The sequence below is a fragment of the Danio rerio genome, chromosome 17, assembly GCF_052040795.2.
Source record: "Danio rerio strain M-AB ecotype USA chromosome 17, GRCz13ab, whole genome shotgun sequence".
Classification (NCBI taxonomy): Eukaryota; Metazoa; Chordata; class Actinopteri; order Cypriniformes; family Danionidae; genus Danio; species Danio rerio.
In genome coordinates, this window is record NC_141037.1 from 57,775,514 (window position 1) to 57,803,010 (window position 27,497).

At 37.7% G+C, this 27,497-nt stretch overlaps 1 protein-coding gene and 1 long non-coding RNA gene across 16 annotated transcripts in view; both read right to left on the minus strand.

Annotated features, from left to right (window-relative positions):
* The window catches only part of LOC147840079 (uncharacterized), a 408,477-nt gene that overhangs the window by 232,917 nt on the left and 148,063 nt on the right, over positions 1–27,497 (minus strand). The window lies entirely within an intron of this gene.
* Positions 3,078–27,497, minus strand: part of numb (NUMB endocytic adaptor protein) — a 71,276-nt gene continuing 46,856 nt past the window's right edge. The window contains exons 4-13 of one of the 15 annotated variants that reach the window (XR_015512734.1): positions 20,351–20,383; positions 18,580–18,654; positions 14,619–14,759; positions 14,054–14,258; positions 12,388–12,693; positions 10,414–10,557; positions 10,046–10,198; positions 6,057–7,425; positions 5,158–5,577; positions 3,078–4,424 (exon numbers count right to left, since the gene is read on the minus strand). Coding sequence is in view for 4 of the 15 variants with exons in the window: in NM_001040406.1 (NP_001035496.1) it covers positions 6,641–7,425; positions 10,046–10,198; positions 10,414–10,557; positions 12,388–12,693; positions 14,054–14,258; positions 14,619–14,759; positions 18,580–18,654; positions 20,351–20,383 (1,842 nt within the window). In the remaining 11 variants the exon portion in view is untranslated. 15 annotated transcript variants of the gene reach the window in all.

Genomic DNA, 27,497 nt, shown 5'->3' on the forward strand with positions numbered 1-27,497 from the left:
TGTGGTAAAGTTAGTTTTATATTCGGACATTCGTTCAGTGATAGCGGTCTCTATATTGTTTACCACACTACAGGGTCTGAAATCGCACGTGTATGACTTTAACTCATTTTTATTAGCACTATTTAATTGTCAGTCGTTGGCTGCTAATATGGTTTCCCTATTTAGAATTAGCAACTATATTATTATAACCTATATTATTGAGGAAAATGTCTGAATATACCAATATAAAACCAAATTCACGTCAGTTTTGAATATTCTGTCACTTGAGTATGACTTTAAAACAACATTAGCACTATTGACTTGTAATACAATTTCCCTACTTAGAATTAGCAAATAATACTTTTCAGGATTTATATTATGAAGGAGAAAGTTTGAATGTGCAAATATAAAACCAACTTTACCTGAATATGAGAATTAAAGGGGATAGTTCACTCAAAAATTAATATATATTACATCAGTGGTTCTCAAACTGTGCTACGGGCTTACTTCTAGTGGTACCCGGAGGAATCACCAGTGGCGTAGAGGACGGGCACGCACCGCGGGGGGGCCCGCGTGATGGGGGGGCCCTGCGTCGTCGCGATTTTCAATAATTGAAAATCCAGCAACCGCAATAATCAAACTCTTGGGAACAACTGTGGTCTGAACCAAATTTCACAGGTCTGTGTTCTCTGAACACCTCTCAAGCGGTGGACTACTTCATTCTGATTGCTTGCCGCCAAACCGCGTCATATCATAGATCAGTTGACTTGATTTGATCTCTCCTTGACGCTCACAGCGGAGAAGATGCGCCGTGCTGTTTCTCGCCGCCGGTTCTCATTGAAAATGAATGACTTCTGGCTACTTTGACGCTCTCGCCGCTTTCGGTTTGTGATCGCTCCTCAGTTTGTGAAGGCTTCCCCGCGTTGTCGCTCCACCCCGCCTGCCTTCCCCGCTCCTCAAATTGTGATCGTTTCCCCGCGTTGTTCCCCCCCTATCATCAGGGGGCCCTGTCAGTGATCCCTGCAGGGGGCCTCCGCATTTTGCGCTACGCCACTGGGAATCACTGAGTAATGAAAGAAAAAATTAATACAATTTTGAAAAATGACCATATTCTTTTGTTACAACTCGGTCACTTGAGTGTCAAAATTGAACTCACAGGCTATAAAAAATGTGTTAGACCTGCAGCATGACGCACTTGCGTATTCCAGGCATACCCAGTTGAAAACATCTCAACTTTTTAGAATGCCGCACCGCAGTCACGTGACAAGAATCAACTGATCAGCTTCATATTTTATATAGAATATAACTTCGTTAGACTAATTATCTCAAACACAGAACGCCCAAACACAGCAGTGCTTCTTAATTTTCTCCATAAATAAAACTCGTATCAGAGTGCAGCAATGTTCTGTCAGCTTAACATCCTCTGGGAAAAACGGGTTCCCTAGCAATCTACATACAAGTTAATGTTTAGATTTCAAAAAGTTGTACAAATACTTCATATGTACATGCAACATTTATTTCAAAATCTATCAAAAATTGTATAAATGTGAATATGACTTGTTTTTGAACTGTGCAGTGCTGGAGCTGCTTAATTTGGCCAACTCCACTGCTTTATTTCATTACTGGTCATTATGGTGGTACTTGGAGTGACCAATTTTTTTGAGGTGGTACTTGGTGAAAAAAGTTTAAGAACCACTGTATTGAATCATTATTTACTCACCATTGACTTTTTTAAAAACTGATTCTCCTTTTAACACAATGTAAATTGAGGGATATCGGAAACAATTATCGATTTACTTTAGTACTACATTACTATGGAGGTCAACGGCCTTGTGCACTGTTCAAATTGACTCCCACTTTTGTTATGCTCGAGATGAAAACATCCACTGAATTAAACTGCTGTAAAAATGCATCTTACCAAGTTTTTTTTTTTAGCATAAATCTGTTAAGAAACTTCAGTCCTGATCAAAACTAGTAAATTGTTTAGAAAACTACAGGACTTTAATTCTCCAATTGCCAAATTCTCAAATGATGTCACTGATTTGGTGAAAAACGAACACAAAGTGACGTATTTTCAGTAAAATAAAGTAATTGTAGACTGGATTTTTAAAACCTTTTATCTATTTTATCATGTAAATTATATATAAACCTAAAACTAAAAAAATAATATCATGCATTTTGTATGATCTCCCGTATATTGTTAAAAAAAAAAACTTCAGTGTCTGGTTCAACAAGCTGTCAATAAATATGGTGTATTATTATAAAAATGTATATTATACAAATTGTTATACTTCATATAAAATGAAAATAGAAGAGACTTAATTAAGAGACACTTAATTAATTTTACAGTTTATTTGCACTTATTGTCCCAAAGAAAGTAGAATATATTCAGACAATAGCATGTTTCATAAATACCTTTTTTAGAGTCCATCTGAGGAAGTTTGGTGGGACGACTGCATCCAAATCATCATACATAAACGTTTTTAGATGTTAGTATCAGTATGTTAGTTTCAAAGGGACCTATTATGCCCCTTTTACAAGGTTTAAAATAAGTCTTGGATATGTGTGTGTGTGTGTGTGTGTGTGTGTGTGTGTGTGTGTGTGTGTGTGTGTGAAGTTTTAGATCAAAATAGCACACAGATAATGTTTTCTAACTCTCTGAAACTGCCCCTTTTAGGTGACTGTCGCTTTAAATTCAAATGAGACTGTGCTCTTTTTAAAAGAGGGCGGAGCTACATATGCCTGCGTGTCAGCATAGTGGCAGATTCAAAACTAATGGCAGATGGCTGCTTCTCACTCAGGGCTGTTCGTGCTAATGAGGGAGAGATGGTCACTAGTGGGCGGGGTTTTCCCCCTCTGATGACACATAAAACGGGAGAATGTCAATCAAATCGTTTCAGCACACTGTTTTTGTCACGTGTGAATATTAAAATAGAATTTAAAAGGGGAGGAGCTACTCTATGCTCCGCTCTCTCTTCAAATTTAAGTTGAGATTGTCAAACATCAAATAAAAAAGGCTCATTTCAAAGTGCGTAACTGGATCTTTTAAAAAATAATGCAACAAACAAGATGTCAGAGACAACAGAAGCACGCAGAACTGCTTTCCTCTACCCACCAACATTTTATTTGATCTCTTAGATTAGATTTTCCATAAAGAATTGGAATAATACAATGCAATACTTACAAAATGGAATCAAAACCTAAAAACGGGGCCGATCATCTTCACGTCTGATAAAAACAAAAGGGTTCGTGGAATTGTATGAAAAGCAGGTGAAATTTAACATTGACTGCAATCATTTTTTTTGGATCTGGAACCACAGTTTCTACCGAGACTGGTGTCTTGTCAATCGTAGATGACGGATTAGTACAGTGCTTGTGCTAAAATTAAAGCAAAATTTCTTATCAAATTAAAACAAAAGTGGCTTGGAAGGTGACACTGTCAATAGTGTTAAAAAAATCATTAAAAATTGCTAAAAAAAATAATGAAAAAATCAAAGTACTGATACTATAGTACAAAAAAAAAGGTTAAAATGACAGCATGACAGACAGATAGCATCGTCTGGGCCCTGTGCGATTTACAGATCCTCCAAAACCCAGTCCGTTCTGATTATCTATTTACAAAAAGACGAACATCCAAACTATGCATGGTGGCCAGAAGACTTTAACCAAATGACGAAAGAGACGAGACATGAAAACCGTCCCTTCACGCTCATATATATATATATATATATATAGATTTGCTCTTTTCCAGTATGCACACAAAATACGCCTGCACCTTTGGAAAGATTATTTACAGCTCTTCAGTTAAATCTCAAAGCTATTTAAAATATACTTAATGCATAAAAATAAAGATTTTGGCATTCTCTTGCTTCTTCCTCTTCGTCCGTGAAGTGGCTAGTCCTTCAGGTAGCCAGCAGTCATCCAGCCTGCCAGGGGGTGCTGTGAGTCGGGTTAGTCCTCAACAATATGGGGAGCATCTATAGAATCCATTCACCATCATCTCCAATTCATCTCAGATAAAAGTAGTTGTATTTGCTGTGTTTTTTTTCCGAGGGGGTGTTGGGGGGCACCTTCATCAACCCCCGTCCAGGTCTCCATTAGTTCATATCACAAGCAAAAATCCAAATACGGACAAACTAACAAAACAAAACAAAAAACTAAAGAGTGGCTGAGAGAGCTGCAATTTAAGAAAACACATGCAGTTTAAAGAAAACGGAAATTAAGAAAAGATCCTCATCGGTTTGACAGCATACCCAAAACCCAAACACATTAATAAAATACGCTGCATTTTCTACAACACATGCAAATAGCAATGAACCTAAAGGGGACCCTAAAACGTGACGGATGTGGCTATATAAGTTATGATTATTCAGGCTAATAAAATACTACAGAATAGCGTAATCAGGATGTTAAATACACAACAAAACTCTGCTTTCGAAGATCACCTACAACTTCACTGAGCAATATCCACGGCACAATAAACAAATCCCAGCAGGGGAGCCACGTTTTTAAGTCCCATTGAAACATTTCCGTTTCGCATTGCCCTATTTGAATGAAAATGCAGCACGTTTTATTAAAGTGTTTGCGTTGTGAGGATTTGCTGTCAAACTAACGAGGATCTTTTCTTAATTTGCTGGTGTTTTTAGCAATTGCATGTGCTTACCTAAATTGCGCGATGTTAAGCTCTCTTGGGGACCGTAAAAGATGGAGATAAGGATCTGAAGTGGTATTAAGGTGTCGTTCCCTGTGTGATTGGCTCGCCATTAAATCGAATTGTCTTTCAAGGTCGCTTCTTCCACCCCCGTTCGCATCTCCATTAGTTCATATCACAAGAAAAAAAACAAATATGGACGAACTAACAAAAAACAAAGGAGTGGCTAAAAGAGCTGCAATTTAAGTAATCACATGCAATTATTATTAATAACGTCAGCAAATTAAGAAAAGATTTTCGGATTGACTGCATACATGATGCGAATCCTCACAACCCAAACACATTAATAAAACACGCTACATTTTCTCACAACACATGCAAATAGCATGGAACACAGCGGAAATGTTTTAAGGGGACCCTAAAATGTGACGGATGCCACTATATAGGTTATTTATGCTAATAAAATACTAAATAATAGCTTAATCAGGATGTTAAATACAGAACAAAACTCCGCTTTCGAAGATCACGTACAACTTCACTGAGCAAAATCCGAGGCACAATAAACAAATCCCAGCCAGGACTTACGTCTTTAGGTCCCATTGAAACATTTCCGCTCTGCGCTATTTGAATGAAAATGCAGCACGTTTTATTAAAGTGTTTGCGTTGTGAGGATTTGCTGTCAAATTGACGAGGATCTTTTCTTAATTTGCTGGTGTTTTTAGCAATTGCATGTGTTTTCTTAAATTGCGCGATGTTAAGCTTTCTTGGGGACCGTAAAAGATGGAGATATGGATCTGAAGTGGTTTTTAGGAGTCGTTCCCTGTGTGATTGGCTCGCCATTAAATCAAATTGTCTTTTAAGGTCGCTTCATCAACCCCCGTCTGTATCTCCATTAGGTCATATCACAAGCAAAAAAACAAATATGGACCACTCAAAAAAACGAGTGGCTGAGAGAATTTAAGAAAACACATGCAATTACAAAAAAAAAAACACCAGCAAATTAAGTAAAGATTTTCGGATTGACTGCATACATGATGCGAATCCTCAAAACCCAAACACATTAATAAAACGAGCTGCATTTTCTCACAACACATGCAAATAGCATGGAACACAGCGCAAATGTTTTAAGAGGACTCTAAAACGTGATGGACGCCACTATATAGGTTATTTATGCTAAGAAAATACTACAGAATAGCGTAATCAGGATGTTAAATACAGAAAAACTTCACTGAGCAATAGCCATGACACAAACAAATCCCGGCCAGTCCGTCACGTTTTTTAGGTCTCCTTGAAATATTTCCATTCTGTTCCGTGCTATTTGCATGAAAATGCAGCACCTTTTATTTTAATATGTTTGCGTTGTGAGGTGTTTTTAGTAATTGCATATGTTTTCTTAAATTGCGCGATGTTAAGCTTTCTTGGGGACCGTAAAAGATGGAGATAAAGATCTGAAGTGGTTTTGACGAGTCGTTCCCTGTATGGTTGGCTTGCTATCAAATTGAATTGTCTTTCAAAGTTGCTTCATCTCATTGTTCCTCAAAGTCGCTTGTTTGCTGTTTTGTTGTTTATCTTGAATGTTTTGAGGAGATTCATCAACCCCCGTCTGTGTCACCATTAGTTCATATCACAAACAAAAAACAAATACGGACAAACTAAGAACAAATGAAAGCTGGAGATGTGGATCTGAAGCGGTTTGCGGAGTCGTTCCCCGTTCCCTGTATGGTTGGCTCGCCATTGTCCCTAAAAGTCTCTTGTTTTTGTTGTTTGTCCTTATAGTTGGATCTTGTTTTGTGAAGCTTGCAGGGGGGTTGTTGCATCTTCATCAACTCCATCTGTGTCTCCATTAGTTCATATCATTATCATCAGAAACCAAATATGGATAACCTGCCAAAAAAAAAAAAAAAACGAAAGCTGGAGATGTGGATCTGAAGTGGTCTTGAGGAGTCGTTCCCTGTATGGTTGGCTCGCCATTTAATCTCATAGTCCTTTAAAGTCTCTTGTTTGTTATCCTTATAGCTGGATCTCGAATGTTTTGTGGAGCTCGCTGGAGAAGGGGTTTGTGGGTGATGGAGCGGTGCGCTGCTGCGACCGGCTCTCCAGTGCGGCCCACTGCGCCTCAAAGGCATCAGCCTGCGGTGGATTTGCCCCAGCCTGTCCAGCAGAGGCCGCCGCTGCCCAGCTGTTTGCCCCATTGAAGGCTGGACTGGGTTTGGGTGGCGGCTGGAGAACCACAGTATTGGGCACCGGAGGTAGCAGAGGTTTACCGAACGGACTGCACACGGGCTGGGGCTCGAACTGGGTGGCCGGTGGGGTGGAGAAGGGTGAAGACTGTAGCTGCGTTTGGGCCACAGGAACCGGCACTGATATGGGCTGAGTTTGTGTGGCAGATCCAAACACATTGGCCACCATCTGAGAAGGTGTGATGCCCACTATTGGAAACGTAGGTTGTGCGTAAGGAATCCCGTTGGACACTGGGAATGATACGGGCGCTTGTGCATGGAAAGCCGGCTGACGTGGAGGAACAGACGGAACTGCGGATGGAGGAATCGGGGGCATGAAGGGTGCAGATGGGGGCAGTGGGACAGGCACCGGGGCAGGGAAGGGCTGCTGAGCGGGAGGTGTGCTGGTCCTGGCGGTGGAAGCGGGTTGGTGGGCTCGGACAGATTTGGTGACCTCCTCCAGCCAGCGGTCGGCTTCTGAAGGGGTGCGCTTGTGAGCGGAGGTGGGTGTGGAGAGAGTCGCACTCACTGCAGGTAGAGCTCCTGTACTGGGGGAAGGGCTCGGCCATTCGCTCCCTGCAGGACACAAAAATAACATTTCAAAATATCCTGAAGGATTTCATCTATTCTGGGATTTGCAACAGTTTAAAGGTCTCATGAAGATGCTAGTTTTAATCTAGTGTGCTCTAAAACAGGGATCAAATTTGTGTTTAGAATAAATAACCTGAATTAAACACCCAAAGCTTGCAATCTGTCACTTCCACCTAAATCAGGGGTGTCAAACTCAGTTCCTGGAGAACCGCAGCCCTGCACATTTTAGTTCCAGCACTGCTTCAACACACTTACCTGCAGGTTTCAAACAAGCCTGAAGGACTCAATTAGTTTGATCAGGTGTTTTTAATCAGGGTTAAAACTAAACTGTGCAGAGCTGCGGCCCTGCAGGAGTTTGATACCTGTGGCTTAAACTAATAACATTTTTTCAGTTTCTTGTCAAATCTTCTGACCAATCAGATGCTCTGTAGTGTCTGACATGTCCCGCCCCATTCGCATTTCCTCGCACATGCAGATTTGAGATTATATTATGCAGAACCTGCTAACAATAATGCAGTCTTATGGGCCGATCACACCGAACACGCCTTTACACGAGGTGCTCCACAATGGCTGTTTCTCAATATGCGCTCTTGTCTGTGCTTGCGTTCTCGTGTCCTCGTAAAACGTCATCAACGGTCGCCAGAAGTACTGTTCCAATTAAAAGTTCACATCTTGCCAAGTACAGATGCATTTCCCGGATGTCTACTTGCTCTGCCCCTTTTGCTGAGGATGCATCAAGAGGTGACTTGTGCGAATTTGCGAAGCAAACCCAGAATGCATTGCAGGCCGACAAGCGAAAAGTAATGGGGGTAGGAGAAAACCCACACGCTTTTAAAAATACTGCTTTGTTGGGTTAAAAAATTAAGTTTTGACAGTTTTTTAAGCGAGAATGTAGTTGTGTTAAACTTGAATTGGCAGTTTATTCACAAAGATAGCGCGTCTTTGGTGATGTGCCTTAGCTTTTGCGGACTCTGACCCCCAGCCTGTCAGCGGGAGCTTCGTCAACACCTCCCCTGCCGAGAGCAGCTTTGCTTCAGCCAATCCATCTCGGATGTACCGCTGGATCTCATCTCTCCATTGTAGTTAAAACATGATATTTAGTTCCTCTCGTGTATATTTAATGGACAGTTTTTGGTCTTTTAAATGTATTATTTGTTCTCAGGTGTGTTATTTTGGCAGTGTTATTTTGTTAGGTTTTATAATTGACTTTAATTATGTAACTGTGTTGTACACTGTTTACCAAATGACTAATGTTATCTTTATCTCTTATTGCGAACGTCTTGTACTATATATTTGTATAATGTCCATTATAGTTTATTAAATCTAATAATCAAAGACACGAGTCTGTGTATAATAACACATCTCACTTCACATTCATAGTAATTTATGTTTACATTTTCTTAAATCAAACATGTAGATTTATAATATCAATGTAACATTAATTATAAGGCTCTGCTTTATGTAATTAAATCATTTTATTGTTAATGTACAGTAAAGCCGATGAATCCATGGTGTGGTAAGTGGCGTTATAAAGTACGCTGCGCTCCATTTGAAGTAGTACCCGACTTGTGTTCTCGCGTCCTATGGAGTTAATTCTTCCAAGTCGAAACTTGGCAAGTCGAAACTTCCAAGGACACAAGTACGAACTTTGCGTACTTGGTATTGAGAAACAGTTAATGGTTGCGTCCAAAACCGTATACTTCCATACTATATAGTACGCTAAAATCAGTATGCGAGCAGAGAAGTATGTACGAATTCGTAGAATTTAAAACTCAGTAAACGAGAAGTACTCAGATGACCTACTACTTCCTGCGAGATTCTGAAGTGCGCATCCCATGCATGCTGCGCTATCCCATGATGCCCCGCAAGATAATTCATGAATGGGAGTGAAGTGACGCAACTGACGCAGGTAGGTCACGTGACCATGACAAAATGGCGGATGTATTACGTCCGAATTCCATTCATACTTTTCACATTCATACTGTATAGAACGTACTTTTCTAACGGCTGAGTAGTACGTTTAAATACAAATGCAGTACCTACTGAGTAGTGGGCGGTTTCAGATGCATCCAATGTCTATTTTTCAATATTTTTGTCGCTAGGCAACCACTGAATCAGCTGAGTTTTGCGCACGAGTGTTGCTGTTGATATTGTTATAATTGTAATATTTAATAATATTGTGACATTCAAGATCTGTGAGTCATTCAGCACCGGCTAACTCGAAATAACAACCACACGTCTCTCCTCCATCTTCAAAAGTCTCCATAGTCATCATGACAACACAAACACTGCAGTCACCTCGATGGAAATCCCGCCTCTGCTTTCATTTGATTGGACAATGAAACAGACGCGACTGACGTAACGCGCTTTTCCCGCTCAGAGTTGACCTGCGAGCACACAGAGCGCAACAGCAAAAACTTGAGGAGCAGCAGGCGGTTAAAGCACGAGGTGCGCAGGTTCATCATCAGCATGCAAAACGCTCGCGGCCGTTAGTAAATCATTCAACGCAAAAAGCGCAATTGGTGTGGTCGGCCCCTAACACTGAAAGCAAGATGCATTAGTGATCGCTTGTTCTGCATGGCCAGCAGGAAGCCTGTGCTCTTACCTGTGTGTGCTGCGTGTGCCGGGGCTGTGTTTGGGGCTTTGGCCCAGGGGTTAGTCTCGCGGACGGGCAACGGTGGTGGCGGCAGCACAGGTGAGTTAGCTGCAGTGGTTACAGTGACGCTAGGCGGAGGGAAGGCAGGAACTGCGCCATTAACTACAGCAGCAGACAGGACCAGAAGATTAGAGACAAAGCCGGACACATACACACACGCAGGCGTGCACACACACACACACACACACACACACTAGGGGTTGCAAAGACTAGCTGATTAGCTCTGCCACTGGTTTAAAATTGATAAACAGCCAACAGCAGACTAGTGAAGGAGTAAGCATTGATGTAAGCTGTAATATACACACACACACACTGACCTGGAGCGGCAGGTGACTGTGGTGAGGAGGCTGGTTTGGGCATAGGTGCAGAGGAGAAGGGGTCTTCAGGAGGCCCGCTGAAGGTGGACGTGATCTGAGTGCACAGAGAGCTGATGCTGTCCACCTCACCCTCCACCTCCGGCACTGACACACACACACACACACACACACACACACATTTATATCATCTAATGAAAACTACAGCATCGTCACACAGACAGAAGGATGTCCCTTTTCCAGGCTGTTATTTTAATAGTAGTTGGTGCTCTAGGCTAGTTTTTAGTAGTAGATGGCGCTTTAGGCTTGTTTTAATAGTAGATGGCACTCTAGGCTAGTTTAACAGCAGACAACACTCTAGGCTAGTTTTAAGAGTAGATGGCGCTCTAGGCTAGTTTAACAGCAGATGACGCTCTAGGCTAGTTTAACAGCAGACGGCGCTCTAAGCTAGTTTAACAGCAGATGGCGCTCTAAGCTAGTTTAACAGCAGATGGCGCTCTAAGCTAGTTTAACAGCAGATGGCGCTCTAAGCTAGTTTAACAGCAGATGGCGCTCTAGGCTAGTTTTTAATAGTAGTTGGTGCTCTAGGCTAGTTTTTAATTGTAGATGGCGCTCTAGGCTAGTTTTAAGAGAAGATGGCGCTCTAGGCTAGTTTTTAATAATAGATAGCGCTCTAGGCTAGTTTTTAGTAGTAGATGGCGCTTTAGGCTTGTTTTAATAGTAGATGGCACTCTAGGCTAGTTTAACAGCAGAAAGCGCTCTAGGCTAGTTTAACAGCAGACAACGCTATAGGCTAGTTTTAAGAGTAGATGGCGCTCTAGGCTAGTTTTAAGAGTAGATGGCGCTCTAGGCTAGTTTTTAATAGTAGATGGCGCTCTAGGCTAGTTTTAATAGTAGTTGGCACTCTAGGCTAGTTTAACAGCAGACAGTGCTCTAGGCTAGTTTAACAGCAGTAAACGCTTTAGGCTAGTTTTAAGAGTAGCTGGCGCTCTAGGCTAGTTTTTAATAGTAGATGGCGCTCTAGGCTAGTTTAACAGCAGACGGCGCTCTAGGCTAGTTTTTAACAGTAGATGGCGCTCTAGGCTGGTTTAACAGCAGACGGCGCTCTAGGCTAGATTTTAATAGTAGACAGTGCTCTAGGCTAGTTTTAAGAGAAGATGGCGCTCTAGGCTAGTTTTTAATAATAGATAGCGCTCTAGGCTAGTTTTTAGTAGTAGATGGCGCTTTAGGCTTGTTTTAATAGTAGATGGCACTCTAGGCTAGTTTAACAGCAGAAAGCGCTCTAGGCTAGTTTAACAGCAGACAACGCTCTAGGCTAGTTTTAAGAGTAGATGGCGCTCTAGGCTAGTTTTAAGAGTAGATGGCGCTCTAGGCTAGTTTTTAATAGATGGCGCTCTAGGCTGGTTTAACAGCAGACAGCGCTCTAGGCTAGTTTTTAGTAGTAGATGGCGCTTTAGGCTTGTTTTAATAGTAGATGGCACTCTAGGCTAGTTTAACAGCAGACAGTGCTCTAGGCTAGATATTAATAGTAGACAGTGCTCTAGGCTAGATTTTAATAGTAGATGGCGCTCTAGGCGAGTTATTAACAGCAGACAGCGCTCTAGGCTAGTTTAACAGCAGACGACGCTCTAGGCTAGATTAACAGCAGACGACGCTCTAGGATAGTTTACCAGCAGATGGCGCTCTAGGCTAGTTTAACAGCAGATGGCGCTCTAGGCTAGTTTAGCAGCAGATGGTGCTCTAGGCTAGTTTAACAGCAGATGGCGCTCTAGGCTAGTTTAACAGCAGATGGCGCTCTAGGCTAGTTTTTAACAGTAGATGATGTTCGCCCCATGGAACATTAATCCGCATCGGTTTCTGTTTTCCCGTTTGAATTGACTTGTATGCAATTTAAAAGTGTAACCTAATTCCGTGTTTGGTGTGAACAAGTTGTTTTTTTTAAAGGTGATGAAAATGTAGCTGCTGATGGGGCATTACCAGTGTTTTTGATGGGGAAGTCAGACTTGCGCTGCATGGTGGAGGGCAGCTCGTTCATGCGCAGCGACATCTGCCGTTTAAAGGGCGATGTCTTTTGGCTGAGCGCCGGAAAGCCCCTGAAGGAGCCTTGGCGAGCGAGAGCCTCCACAGGAGCGTGCCGGCGCGGGATGACATGAGGATTTCCGTCCTGCAGGCCCAGCGGAGCCATGGGCAGAGGAGGAGATGAGGAGCCATTGGGGCCCGCCAGAGTCACCACCACTGGGTTACAGGAGCCGCCGGAAGAGCTGCTTATCACTAAATCTGAGTCTGAGAGAGAGAGAGGTTGTTTTTATAATCATATTAGTCATTTTCCTATTTCTGTATGTATCAAACTTCTTATTGTTTTGATAATGTATCAATGATATACACTTGCCGGCCACTTTATTAGGTACAGCTGTCCAACTGCTCGTTAACGCTAATTTCCAATCAGCCAATCACATGGCAGCAACTCAATGCATTTCGGCATGTAGACATGGTCAAGATGATCTGCTGCAGTTCAAAGCGAACATCAGAATGGGGAAGAAAGAGGATTTAAGTGACTTTGAACGTGGCATGGTTGTTGATTTCAGAAACTACTGATCTACTGGGATTTTCACGCACAACCATCTCTAGGGTTTACAGAGAATGCTCCAACAAAGAGGAAATATCCAGTGAGCGGCAGTTCTGTGGGCGCAAATGACTTGTTGATGAGGCCAGAGGTCAGAGGAGAATGGCCAGACTGGTTCCAGCTGATAGAAAGGCAACAGTAACTCAAATAAGCACTCGCTACAACCGAGCTCTGCAGAAGAGCATCTCTGAACACACAACACGTCCAACCTTGAGGCGGATGGGCTACAGCAGCAGAAGAGCACACCGGGTGCCGCTCCTGTCAGCTAAGAACAGGAAACTGAGGCTACAATTCACACAGACTCACCAAAACTGGACAATAGAAGATTGGAGAAACGTTGCTGCTCTGATGAGTCTCCATTTCTGCTGACACATTCGGATAGTCGGCTCACAATTTGACATCAACAACATGAAAGCATGGATCCATCCTGCCTTGTATCAGCGGTTCAGGCTGGTGGTGGTGGTGTAATGGTGTGGGGGAGATTTTCTTTGGGTCCATTAGTACCAATTGAGCATCAACGCCACAGCCTACCTGAGTATTGCTGCTGACCATGTCCATCCCTTTATGAGCACAGTGTCTCCATCTTCTGATGGCTACTTCCAGCAGGATAACGCAGCATGTCATAAAGCTCAATCATCTCAGACTGAACACGACAATGAGTTCACTGTACTCAAATGGCCTACACAGTTACCAGATATCAATGCAATAGAGCAGCTTTGTGATGTGGTGGAACGGGAGATTGGCATCATGAATGTGCAGCCAACAAATCTGCAGGAACTGTGTGATGCTATCATGTCAATATGGAGGAAAATCTCAGAGAAATGTTTCCAGTAGCTTGTTGAATCTACACAATTAAGGATTAAGGCAGTTCTGAAGGCAAAAGGGGTCCAACCCGGGACTACTAAGGTGTATCTAATAAAGTGGCCAGTAAAACTAACATCTAGAAAACTTTAGTTTAATTTTACAGGACCTTTAATATAAACTCGGAGCCCTCTTGGCTCTGGTTTCCTGCAAACGCACCTTTCTTGTTGTCCTGCAGCTGCCTCATGACCTCCTCCCGCTCCGCCTGCTCTGTTGCCGTGGTGACACGGAAAGATCCCTCTCGTGTGAATGTGGTGCGGTTGGCATCGAAAGTGGCCGTGACGCCGCACTCTTTCTCCCGCTTCTGCTTGCGCTCCAGACAGGCGGCAAACGCACAGCCCACAGCGTGACTCAAACGCTCCCCCTGAGAAACACAATCATTACAAACACGCACACGTTTGAGCATCGATATCGTCTCCAGAACAAACCACTGTGATACAATGACTTGCCTAATTACCCTAACTTTACCCTGATTACCCTAGTGAAGCCTTTAAACGTCACTTTAAGCTGAACACTAGTGTCTTGAAGAATATCTAGTCTAATATTATGTGTTGTCATCATGGCAAAGATAAAATAACTCAGTGATTAGAGATGTAACTGTATATGCTACAAAATATCAATGGTGATCAATCAGGCTCACTTGTCCTAAATACCCAGAATGCATTGCGCTGTAATGACACATTCCCGTTCTCTATAGCAGGGCTGGTGTTGAATGATCTCTCACCGAGTCTTTGATGGCCATGAAGCAGTGGCAGATCCAGCGGCGTGTGGTTCCGTCTCGGCAGATGTAGGAGAAAGCATGCTCAAAGTTACGATCCGGCGCACAGAAAGAAACCTTCTCTATCGTCTGGTCAAGGATGAGATCCTGCAAACAGAGAGTGTTTGCAGCATATAATCAAACATCACGCTTTCAATGTAGTGCACTACTTCAGTTTAAATACAGTACGGATGTATTCAGGGAAAATAAATCAATAAATCAACCCTCTTTGATAATTAATAATGCAAAAATTACATTTATAAGGGGTTGTGTGGCAATATAAGCAGCTTCTAATGGTAAAAATGTATTAATTGTATTGTTAATAATCAGACTCGACTAAAACATTCTGCAGAGACGCTGTGATTGACATTCTCCCTTTGTACGTGTCATCAGAGGGGGAAAGCCCCGCCCACTAGTGACCATCTATATCCCTCATCAGCATCTTGCTTTTGAATCTGCCACTATGCTGAAACACAGGCATTTGTAGCTCCGCCCTCTTATGAAAAAGAGCACAATCTCATTTGCATTTAAAGTGATAGTCACCAAAACACCACAATTAGGATCAAGAGAGTTATTAAACATGATCTGTGTGGTATTTTGAAATCTAAATCACAAATCTTGTAATAAATGCCAATTTTTGGAAAAATGAGATGCGTTTGTCATCTTGAGGCTGAATAAAATGAGCTTTCTATTGATGTCTGGTTTGTAAGGATTGGATAATATTTGGACGATTTACAACTATTTGATTATGCGGAGAGCTCGAAAAATTCTAAATACAAAGAAAATCACATTTAAAGTCTTAACAATGAATATTACTATCCAAAAATGTGCTATTTATAGAGCTATGGATATACTTTTGCAAAATGTCTTCATGGAACATAATCTTTACTTAATACTCTGATGGTTTTTTGACATAAAATAAAAAAATGATATATTTTTGACTGACCCGTGGTGTTTTTGGCTTTTCCCAATAATAAACCCTGCAGCTGAAGAATGTTTTTGTGTCTCAGGGTCACATTTTTTAATTTAATTGATAAACAATCAAGCATTTTAAATGAAAATACAATTCACAAGACTCAAACCTCACTTATTTAAGGTGGCGTTTACAACTTGATTGTATCTGAATTCATTCATTCATTTTACTGTATATTATATTATATTACACTATATTATATTACATTACTCTATATTATATATTTTATTATATTATATTATATTACACTATATTATATTATATTACTCATATTATATTATATTACTGTATATTATATTATAATACACTATATTATATTATATTACATTACTCTCTTATATTATATTATATATTTTATTATATTATATTATATTATATATTTTATTATATTACATTACTCTATATTATATGATATATTATATTATATATTATATTATATTACACTATATTATATTATATTACTCATTATATTATATTATATATTTTATTATATTATATTATATTATATTATCATCATGCAAGTAAATCATGTGAGCATATTTAGCATTGTTGTGTATACTTTTATATTATTTCTCTTGTTGTTTTATTGTGTCCTTAAGTTGCCAGAAAGGCCCTTTAAATGTATTATTATTATTATTATTATTATTATTATTAAATACATTTATTAATACCTAATACTAAACACCATCTAATAAAAGTAGTTCATATTTTCCTTTTAAATAAATATTTTAGTTTTGCCAAAGTCCAGCATGCATGTATGCACCGTCACCAGCAGGTGGCAGAACAGGCTGAATTTGACAACTGCGCATGAACATCCAGGTCCAGTTCATTCATCTGCACCTCTTTCATAAATCCCACACAGAAAACAAAGTGAATCATTCAAGATCATATTTAAAAATATGATTTAAGTATTCAGTGGGATTCATAGTACATTTAAAGGTGCCGAAATGTATAGATTATAACTTTGTGCTTTGTCATTTATTGATATCAACCCATTATTTTTTTTAGTTTTTAATCAAGATGATATTACATTTTTAAAATATTTTAAAGCTGTAAACCTGTAACCACTGACTTCTACAGTAGGAAAAACAAATACTATGGAAGTCAATGGTTACAGGTTTACAGCTTTCTTCAAAATATCTTCTGTGTTCAACAGAAGAACGACTCTCGTAAAGGCTTACAAACTGTTGAGGGAGACTAAATGAGACAATTTTTCATTAACTTTAAAATAGCGAGCGATCAATAATATATGTCATTCACATATTCGCCATCACAACAACTTCAACTGTATATGATGAGGGCTATACAGTATTTTATTATTGATTACTAAATTAGTGTAGCTTAACACTGCTAGACTCGCAGATAACCATAAAGCACTGTTTATTTCACCTGCAGTTTTGCTCTACTGTATTTATCCATACTTTTATTATACAACCACAAATCAGAAAAGGTTGGGACAGAATAGAAAACGCAAAAAAAACTAAGACAGTAGTGATTTCCAAATGTGCTTTGACTTGTATTGCAGACAGTATGAACACAAAATATTTGATGTTTTGTCTGCTCAACTTCATTTCATTTGTGAATATACATCCTCTCCTGTCATTCAGACCTGCAACACACTCCAGAAACAGTGACAGGAGCAGTTTAGGTCAGTGATCAGGTGAACTGCTGAAATAGTGAAGTGGTGTGAAGTCAACAGGTGATTATGATTTGCTACAAAAGCGGCATCCAAGAAAGGTCTAGTGCTTTAGGAGCAAAGATGTGCTGAGGATCGCCAGTTTACCAACAAACACATGAGAAAATGACTGAAATAAACACAATGTTCCTCAGAGAAAGAGAGGAAGACGTGGATATTTCACCTTCAACAGTGCAGAACATCATTAAAGATTGAAGGAATCTGGAGGAGTTTCAGTGTGTAAAGAACAAGAGCGCAAGCCTAAGCTGAACAACCGTGATCTCCGATCCCTTAGGGGGCGCTGCATCAAGAATCCTCATTCATCTATAAGCCAGATCAGCACATGAGCTCAGGACTACTGTGGTAAACCTTTGTCAAGTACCACAACACAGAGTTACATCTACAAATGCCTGTAATATCTATATTGTGCCAAAAGGCAGCCCTATGTTAACAGTGTCCAGAAGCACTGTCAACTTCTCTGGGGTCAGAGGCATCTGGGATGGAGGATCACACAGTGGAAACGTGTTCTGTGCTCGGATGAATCAGTATTTCAGGTATTTTTGGGGGAGAAATGGACGCTGTGTGCTCTAGAACAATGAAGAAATCCAAACAATCCAGCAACAAGTCCAAAAGCCAGGCTCTGTCATGGTATGGGGCTGTGTCAGAGCCCTTGGCAAAGATAACTCGCACTTCTGTGATGAAAATCAATGCGGAAAAGTGCAACATGCTGCCTCCTTCTCCAGGGATTATTTCAACAAGACAATGCTGAACCACCTTCTGCACACATTACAGAGTCCCGCTGCGGAGCAAGAGGATACAGGTACTTGACTGGCCTGCCTGCAGTCCTGACCTGTCTCCAATAGAGAATGTGTGGCGCATTTTTCAGTGCAAAATGCGACAATGAAGACCCCGTATACTGTTGCCCACTATCAAGACTTGTTTGCAGGAAGACACAATGACACCTGAAACACTTCATCTCTTGGTGTCTTCAGTCCCTAAACGTCTTTTAAGTGTTGTGTAAAGGAATGGCAACATTACAGTGGGAAATGCTTTACTGATACAACTTTAAATGTGTTGCAAGAACCAAAATTAGAAATCAAACAAACAATAAAACCCAGAGGAACACATTAAACAATGTGCCATGAAATACAAGTCAAAGTAAATGTAGAAATCACTGCTGTCGTTGTTTATTTGTGTTTTCCATACTCTCCCAGCTTTTCTGATTTGGGGTTGTATTTCATCATCACAATCACTCTATAATTTATTTTTTCCTTCAGTACCTTCGTCTTGTCGTCTACAACCCTCAGCCCATCGGCAGAGACCCAGAGCACCGCTCGCACAGCCTTCTTACCCGCCTGTGTGGACACACAACACACACAATGAGAAACACAGGAGAAAACACACACACACACACACACAGGCCCTTCACCCTGCTCCACTTTCACATCAACTCTTTCACCTATCAACAACACCTGAAAATAGAGGACAGGCTCCAAAATAAACAGGTTACAGCAGCGTGAGAAGCAGACATGGAGATGAGAAATAAATGAGGAAGAAAGAGTAACCCCACACACACACACACACACACACACACACACACACTGATTGAGGAGATCGTCTCCACACACTTACCTAAGTGCAGGAAAATCACAAACACACTTCCATTAAATAAAAGCAAACAACAATTCTCGATTGACCCCTTCACACACACACACACACATTTCTACTGCTGCTGGAGCAGACTAGTCCGTCAGTGAACACACATTCACACTCGTTTGAGTCCCTTAAACATACTGTATGCAGGTACGCAAACACACACACATAATTAGGATGGATGCATCACGTTGACTGTAGTAGTTCATTAAGAGTGTCTGTGTTTGATGATTCAGTTATTTTTTGTTCATGAATGGTTATGAGTTGCATTATGGGACCTTGAGCTCTGCTTTGTCGATTTTTAATGTTATAAATTAAACAGTGTGGTCACTCATATCGCCATCTAACTAGCTTAAACACTGCACTGTACCGCTAAACAGAGCTGGACACGCCCACTTTTCTGACTTTTTCCAAAGTAGAGGTGTGAAAACACCCTGCTGAAACGAGAGGGTTTCATGGCCCTTTAAAGTATATTTCACCCGAATACATCCAAATTCATCCAAAACTAAAAATTCTGTGACCGTTAACTCACCTTTACTTGTTCCAAACCGGTTTATTTTTTTTTCTGATGTTGAACAATAATATTTAATAAGTTTTAATGTCTTTGGTTGTTGAAAACTTGAACAGTAAATGCTGAATTTAGATTTAGTTCTTTTGTTTATTATTTTATTGGTTATATTGACAGCTAAAACATTTCACTAAATGTGTTAAATCAGCTGCACAAAGCAATTGGCATGCTGAAAATCTTATAAAATTGATAGATATAAAGATTTTACGTTTATTGTGATAAATATCGATATCGACTCATGTGAAAAAAATATCGTGATAATTTTTTTTGCCATATCGCTCAGCTCTAGTAGGAACAGTACAAAATATCTTCACAAAGCATCATATTCACTTAATATCCTAATAATGTTTGGCATAAAACATTAATTGATTATTTTTAACCCATGACGTCTTATTGGCTTTAGTCAGAAATACACCTGCTCAACATAAACATCATATAAAGATCAACAAAATCCCCTTCTCAAACCATTTGATTACCCTAATTACCCTGACTTTACCCTAGTGAAGCCTTTAAATGTGTCTTGAAGAATATCTAGTCTAATATTATTTACTGTAATCATGACAAAGAGAAAAGAAATCAGTGATTAGAGATGAGTTATTAAAACTATTATGATTAGAAATGTGTCTTTCCATTAAACAGAAGTTTAAAAAATATACAGGGGGGCTAATAATTCTGACTTCAACTGTATGTATAATATATGATATAATCACAGAGAAGGTTTTGGACCCAAACCCGCTCAGATGAAGACCTTTGCTTCACAGTGCTCATGTTCACATGCTTGCATACAGAATGTCTGGGACGGCACATTAAACGCACACAGCAAAACTTACTTTTTTAAAGAAGCCCTTGAAGACCTTTCTGTCCTGGAATGGAGGGTGGATAAGGGGATGTCGGTGGGAGGAAAAGGCAGGAGAGGGTTACAAATGAACGGAGACACATGGACTCTCTGCTTTTCAGGGGGTTTGTATGGTTAAAATGAGAAAGTGGTGTGGTATGGAGAGGAGAGGAGGGGGGAAATAAATAAATAAATGAATAAATCACACCTCTAGCACACCCATCAGACGCCAAACTCACCAGGTTGTTTGGTGTGTTTTGATGGTTATGGTTCTAGCACTATCACTGCATACTACGTGAGTTTGATTATTTCTGTGATCATTTAGGAATAGCTCACACACACAATGAAAATATCGAGCATTTAGCAATCATTTACACACCCTCATGTGATTGGGACAATGACATTTAACGTTTTTATTTAGTGACTACCTGTATTTGATTTAATTTTTGCACTTTGGTAATTTGCTTAATGACGATTGGGTTAAGGGGAGGGGGTGTATGCCGCTTTTACTGACAGTATGATAAAGGATAAAAATAGATATGTTATAATTTTTATTAATGCTCATAAACAAACAGTTAATTATATGTCAAGTGCAAATACACTGAAATAAATAAGCAGTAACTCTGATGAAAGCTAAAAACAATAAGACTTTTCATAAGACTTTATATACTGCACATAATAGTGAATTTTATAGAAATCTAATAGAATTTTATGAGTTTGAACTGCTGTAAATGACAAACAAATATGTGTATGTTAATTCAACTTAATTTACTGAGCTAATCAGGAATCAACTCTTACAAATCTTTTAAAATCTAATAAAGTTTAACTTAATATTTTTAGTCAGTATAATTGATGTAAGTTGAGATGACTAGAAAAGTTGATTTGATTTAACTAAAAAAAACTTACATTTTACTTTTTTAACATTGTATCAAGTCATATCGGTTCATTTTACAGCACCTTTGGTTTGCATATCCTTTTTTGGAAAAGAGCAGCATGAACATGCCATTAAATATCTCCTTTTAAGATTCACAAAATAGCTATCCCAGTTTAGTTGAGTGAGGGTGAGTAAATCATGACTGGATTTACTTTTATTTCTTTATTTGTAGTGAACTATTCCTGTGAATGTAATGGTGTTATGGTGTTAGTGACGGCAGCAGCTCTGTGAGTGCTAGTTCATTAGGATTCACTCTGATGGCCTCTCAAATCGCTCTCTAAAAGCCAAGACACATGAAGAACCACAGTGAAAGAGCTGATCTTGGCTCTGGAGTTCACTGATCCCAAACACGCATCACAGCTCACAGAGAAGAAGACCACCTCAAAATAACTCTTAGGCCACATACACACCGCTATTATGGTCAACTCAAACAAAACAAAATTAAAAGAAATGAAGAGAAATCAATGAAATGAAACGAAGCTAGATAAAATGAAGCGAAATGAAGCAAAACGAATGAAACTAAATAAAACGAGGCAAAACGAATGAAACAAAACAAACAGAAACGGAGCTAAACAAAATAAAACAAAATGAAATGAAGCAAAATGAATTAAACGAAATGAAATTAAACAAAGCTAAACAAACGAAACAAAATGAAGCAAAATGAATTAAACAAAGCTAAACAAACGAAACAAAATGAAGCGAAATGAATTAAACAAAATGAAATTAAGCAAAATGAATTAAACAAAATGAAACGAAACAAAGCTAAATAAAACAAAGCCAAGTGAAGCAAAACGAATGAAGCAAAACAAAACAAAATAAAATGAAGCTAAATGAAACAAAACAAAATCAAATCATTTGAAAAAAATGAAACGTAACAAAGCAAAATGAAATTAAATGAAACAAAATTAAGTAAAATAAAACAAATAAAATGAAACAAAAATAAACTAAACTAAATTAAACATAACAAAACAAATTAAATTAAATGAAACAAAGCAAAATGAAACTAAACAAAGCTAAACAAATCCAATGAATGAAACGAAATAAAACGAAGCAAAATGAAATAAAATCAAATGAACTGAAACAAATGAAACGTAACAAAGCAAAATGAAACAAAAACTAAACGAAATGAAACAAAATGAAGTAAAATAAAACGGTTGAAATTAAAAAATTAAGCAGAACAAAATTAACGAGACAAATAAATTATATGCAATGAAACAAAGCGAAACAAAGCTAACCAAAGAGAAGTGAAACGAATCGAAACAAACCAAATCGAAATGAAACAAAGCGAAACAAAGCTAACGAAAGAGAAGTGAAACGATTCTAAATGCACCAAATCGAAATGAAACAAAGCGAATGAAACAAAAAAAAATTTATCAAAACAAAAAGTATTCCTTGAACTAGTGTCTGAAGCTACATATTAACTAGCATTTCTTATGTTTATTGTCTCTTTATGATTAATCATTTCTTTATTTATTATTTGTATAAAAAGCATTGGATGAAGACGTTTGCTAAATTAATAACTGTAAATTCATCCACTTAAAATTTTATTACTTTAAAATAAACATTAACTAAAATAAATGAAAATTAACTTTAATTTATATATATATATATATATATATATATATATATATATATATATATATATATATATAAACCTCATATTTCTCAGTATTATCTACATTTTTAGCCCTCCCGTGAATTCTTTTTTTAAATATTTCCCAAGATTCCCATCACTGTTTTTTCTTGAGAAATAATTAAGACATAAAAAATGTGCGATGATCTGCCTAATAAACATAACTTACCTCAAATTACGTCTAGAAATGTCACTTAAATCTACTAGTATCTTGCAAAACAACCAGCAAAATATTATGAACTGTCATCATGGCAAAGAAAAAAAGAAACGAGTCACTAAAACTACTCTAACTACTGATTAATTAATTATTTAGTTATTTCACAGAAGGGATACTCATTTTGTCTGGTCTGCAACTGTGTGTGTGTGTGTGTGTTATATAATTATGCATATTATTTGCATCAATTTCATTCTGTAAACACACACACACACACACACACACACACACACACTCAGTGGTTATTTATATGAATGACAGCAGCATCTACTACTGAATCGACACACCTCACGGCGGCGTCATGTTTCTTGTTTACAGCTACGTGACTCCACTACATTGCAGTGCTTATTGCTATGGCAACCAGCGTGAGGCAGCGCGCCTGCATGCAGTATTTCATGCAGCAGTCCCTTTATAAACGTATCCGTCACTCAGTCCCTGACCTGCGCAGTGTGTACGTGGCCTTTCTAAATCAGGAAGTGCAAGAGTCACTTCCTGCCACCAGTTTGGGTTTCACTTCAAGTAATCACACAACCACCGTAACCATTATTATAACCGAATCCCACATATCTTAAGGGCACAGAAAGAGGTGAGGGTTACAGAGGGTTATCGTTATAGTTCATACACGCACGCACACACACACACAGCCAGAGAAGAAAGCGATGCTCATTGGGTTAGAGAGGAGAGGATTAAGGGGTCAGAGAGGATCGAGATGCTCTTATCTGAACAAAACCTGCTTAAACAAAGAGAACATCGTAATGCATTCACATCAGTACATATGTGCACACAGACGGAGGATCTGCTGGACAGTATCTGCTACTGGAGACACTGGGGAAGAGAGGGTGTAGGAACTGAAGGATAAACACACAAATACAGGATTCAGGAGGCAGACGGAAACAGGAGAAACTAGAGGAAGGAAAGTGTCCTTATTAAAATCTGCAACAGAATCTGCTTTCATTTCCACATTGAGTGTAAGCTGGGGCGACGAGCTGGCCCAGTGGGTGGCACTTTCCCTCACAGCAAGAAGGTCGCTGGTTCGAGTCCAAACACATCATGCACTTAAGCTGAATTGTCCGTAGTGTATGACTGTGAATGAGTGTGTATGGGTGTTTTCCAGAGATGGGTTGCAGGTGGAAGGGCATCCGCTGTTTAAAACATGTGCTGGATACGTTGGCGGTTCATTCCGCTGGGGTGACTCCGGATTAATAAAGGGATTAATGTATATTCATGTATATGTACATGCATGCATTTCAGCATCTCAGTGGAGTGCTTATAAGCGCAGACAGGGTCAAAAATGTCTTTATTTTTAGGTTTTGTTGTGCAAAAATAAACGTTATTTGAAAATAAAGAAAGACAAAATCGTTAGTGTTGTGCTTTTATTTCTGTGCTGTTAAATATAATTTTTTTATATGTTAGAAATATAATATTACACATAGAGTGATAGTAATTTGAATGCATTTTTAATCTGTCATTATTTTAATAATGAATATTACTAGTATTATTATAATTATCCATATTGTTGTTGCAATTATTATTCTAAATTATAATAATATTACTATAATTATTCTTACTACTACCACATTATATTTCACAATTATAAATCAATCACTACATTAACTTTTGAATGTTTTTATTTTAATATTACAAATATAGTAATATTAATTTTAATACGATTGTTTTCCTTTTTAACATTTTTATAATAATATTAATAATATCTTAAAATATTATTATCATAATTATACTTAGAATTATACTTTTTGTTACTGCTATTATTGATATTATTGTTATTATTGATATTATTGTTATTATTGATATTATTGTTATTATTGATATTATTGTTAATAATAAAAATGTATAATAATGACAATAATATTATTATAATTACTTTTACTACAATAACATCACATTCTATTTATAATAAAAAAAATATTTAAAAATTATAATGCATTATTTCACATTATATATAATCACTACATTGTTTTTTGAATTTAATTTGTATTTTAATATTACAAATAGTGATAGCAACCTAATACAATTGTTTTAATTTGTAGCATTATGTTTATAATAATAATAACAATTTACCAAAACATTATTATTATAATTATACTTATAAGTGTACTGTTACTGCTATTTATTATTATTATTATTATTGTTATTATAATTACTATTACTACTACAACATCATATACTATTTATAATTAAAATATTATTATTTAACTTTACAATCATCTATCACTCACTACATTCTTTTTTAATTGTTTGTATTTAAATATTACAAATTAAAAGTAAATAAGGATTATTATAATAATAATATTTTTATTATTATTATTGATAATAATGACAATAATATTAATAATAACATTAATATTAATAACAATAATGATGATGATAATAATAATAACAATAATAAAATAATAATAATAATGATAATAATGATGATAATAATAATATTGATAATAATGGCAATAATATTAATAATAACATTAATATTATTAATAATAATGATGATGATAATAATAATAACAATAATAAAAATAATAATAATGATTATAATAATATTGATAATAATGACAATAATATTAATAATAACATTAATATTAATAATAATAATGATGATGATAATAATAATAACAATAATAAAATAATAATAATAATAATAATGATGATAATAATAATATTGATAATAATGACAATAATATTAATAACATTAATATTATTAATAATAATGATGATGATGATAATAATAATAATAATAACAACAATAATAAAATAACAATAATAATAATAATGATAATAATAATGACAATAATATTATTAATAATAATAAGGATGATAATAATAATAATAACAATGATAATAATAACCATGATGATAATAATAATAAAATAATAATAATAATAATATTTTATTGTTGTTGTTATTATTATTTTATAATAATTATGATTATTGTTATTATTACTAGATTACATACTATTTATAATAAAAATATTATTTTAAAAAATTGTAATGTAACAATACCTAACATTGTAACATTTTCAGTCGTAACTTGAGCATGACGAGTCCTCTGATGCTACATGTACGTCTTTATTCATGGAGTATATAGGCCTACAGTTCAACATTCATGTTTAACTGAATAAACATTTAGTAAACACGAGTACATCTTATAGGGTGTATGCCAAAGCATGCTAATAGGACTTTTAATTTGCCAGTAACCTGGGTTAAGTGCTTCCAGTGAACTGTATAGCGTTGCAAAATCGGCATGTTTAAAGTCTGTTTTCTTTAAAAATCAGCGATGTCCACTAGCTGAGTGATATCCAATATAAAGTGGGTCTCAGATTGTACAAGAAGCACTGCATTAAATTACATTTCCCCCGCCATTGTTTTATAATATGAGCATTTATTTTACCCCAGTATATTCAATGGAGCTTCTGCGCTAACCTGAGGATTCTGACAGGCGCGTGCGAGTAAATGACTTTTTGTCTCGTTTTACGATTGAGCAACTAAATAAATGCCAAAGTCTGTTTAACTGAATGTAATTTAATGACATTACAACATCGATGCTGTAAAAGGAACCGTATAAAATGAAAAAAAAAAACTCACAATACAGGTCACCGGACGTTTATCAGTATGGGAACAACACTAGCTCGGCATACACTCTATTGAACATCATTTATTTTCATCACCAATTATCAGAGTTAGACAGTTTCTCAAGCAGTTTGTGTTGCATTTTGGAAACAGGAGATGAGCCCCTGGTCTAATGCGCCACCTGGCTTGAGAAACCCGTTCTCAAAGACTAGCACATATTCTGAATGCCTTCGGCATAATTCAAATGAGCCATTTTAAACTAGATTAATTCCAAGATTACAGTGAGATTCATCTAGATTAAAAAATAATCTATGCCCACCTATAGTTATTTAATGTTTACCCAAAAATGGACATTCTGTCACCATTTCCCCTTGAGTTTCTGGAATGCTGGAAGAAACCCATTGACTTCCAGAGTATTTTTTGTTTCGTCTATGAAAGGCAATGACTAGTCAATTAAATATCTTGTTTTGTGTTCAACAGAATAGACTCAAACAGACGTGGAACCATTTGAGTTTGGGTAAATGGTGAGTAAATTTAATTTCTGGCTTCCGACATAATGACACAAAGGCCGTCAACTGAGCTCAACTAGTTTTAAACCTGGAACATCTTGTGATTTTGTGAGAGACAGAAGAGGAAGAGAACTGCGGGAGAAGACAGACAGACAGACAGACAGACACTTTAAATAGATTAGCTGGTGTCGTCTGCAGGAGGACAGACACTGAGCAGACTCTTAAGGTGAATAACAGGAGATCTGACAGAGGAAGCCTGTGTGTAAATGT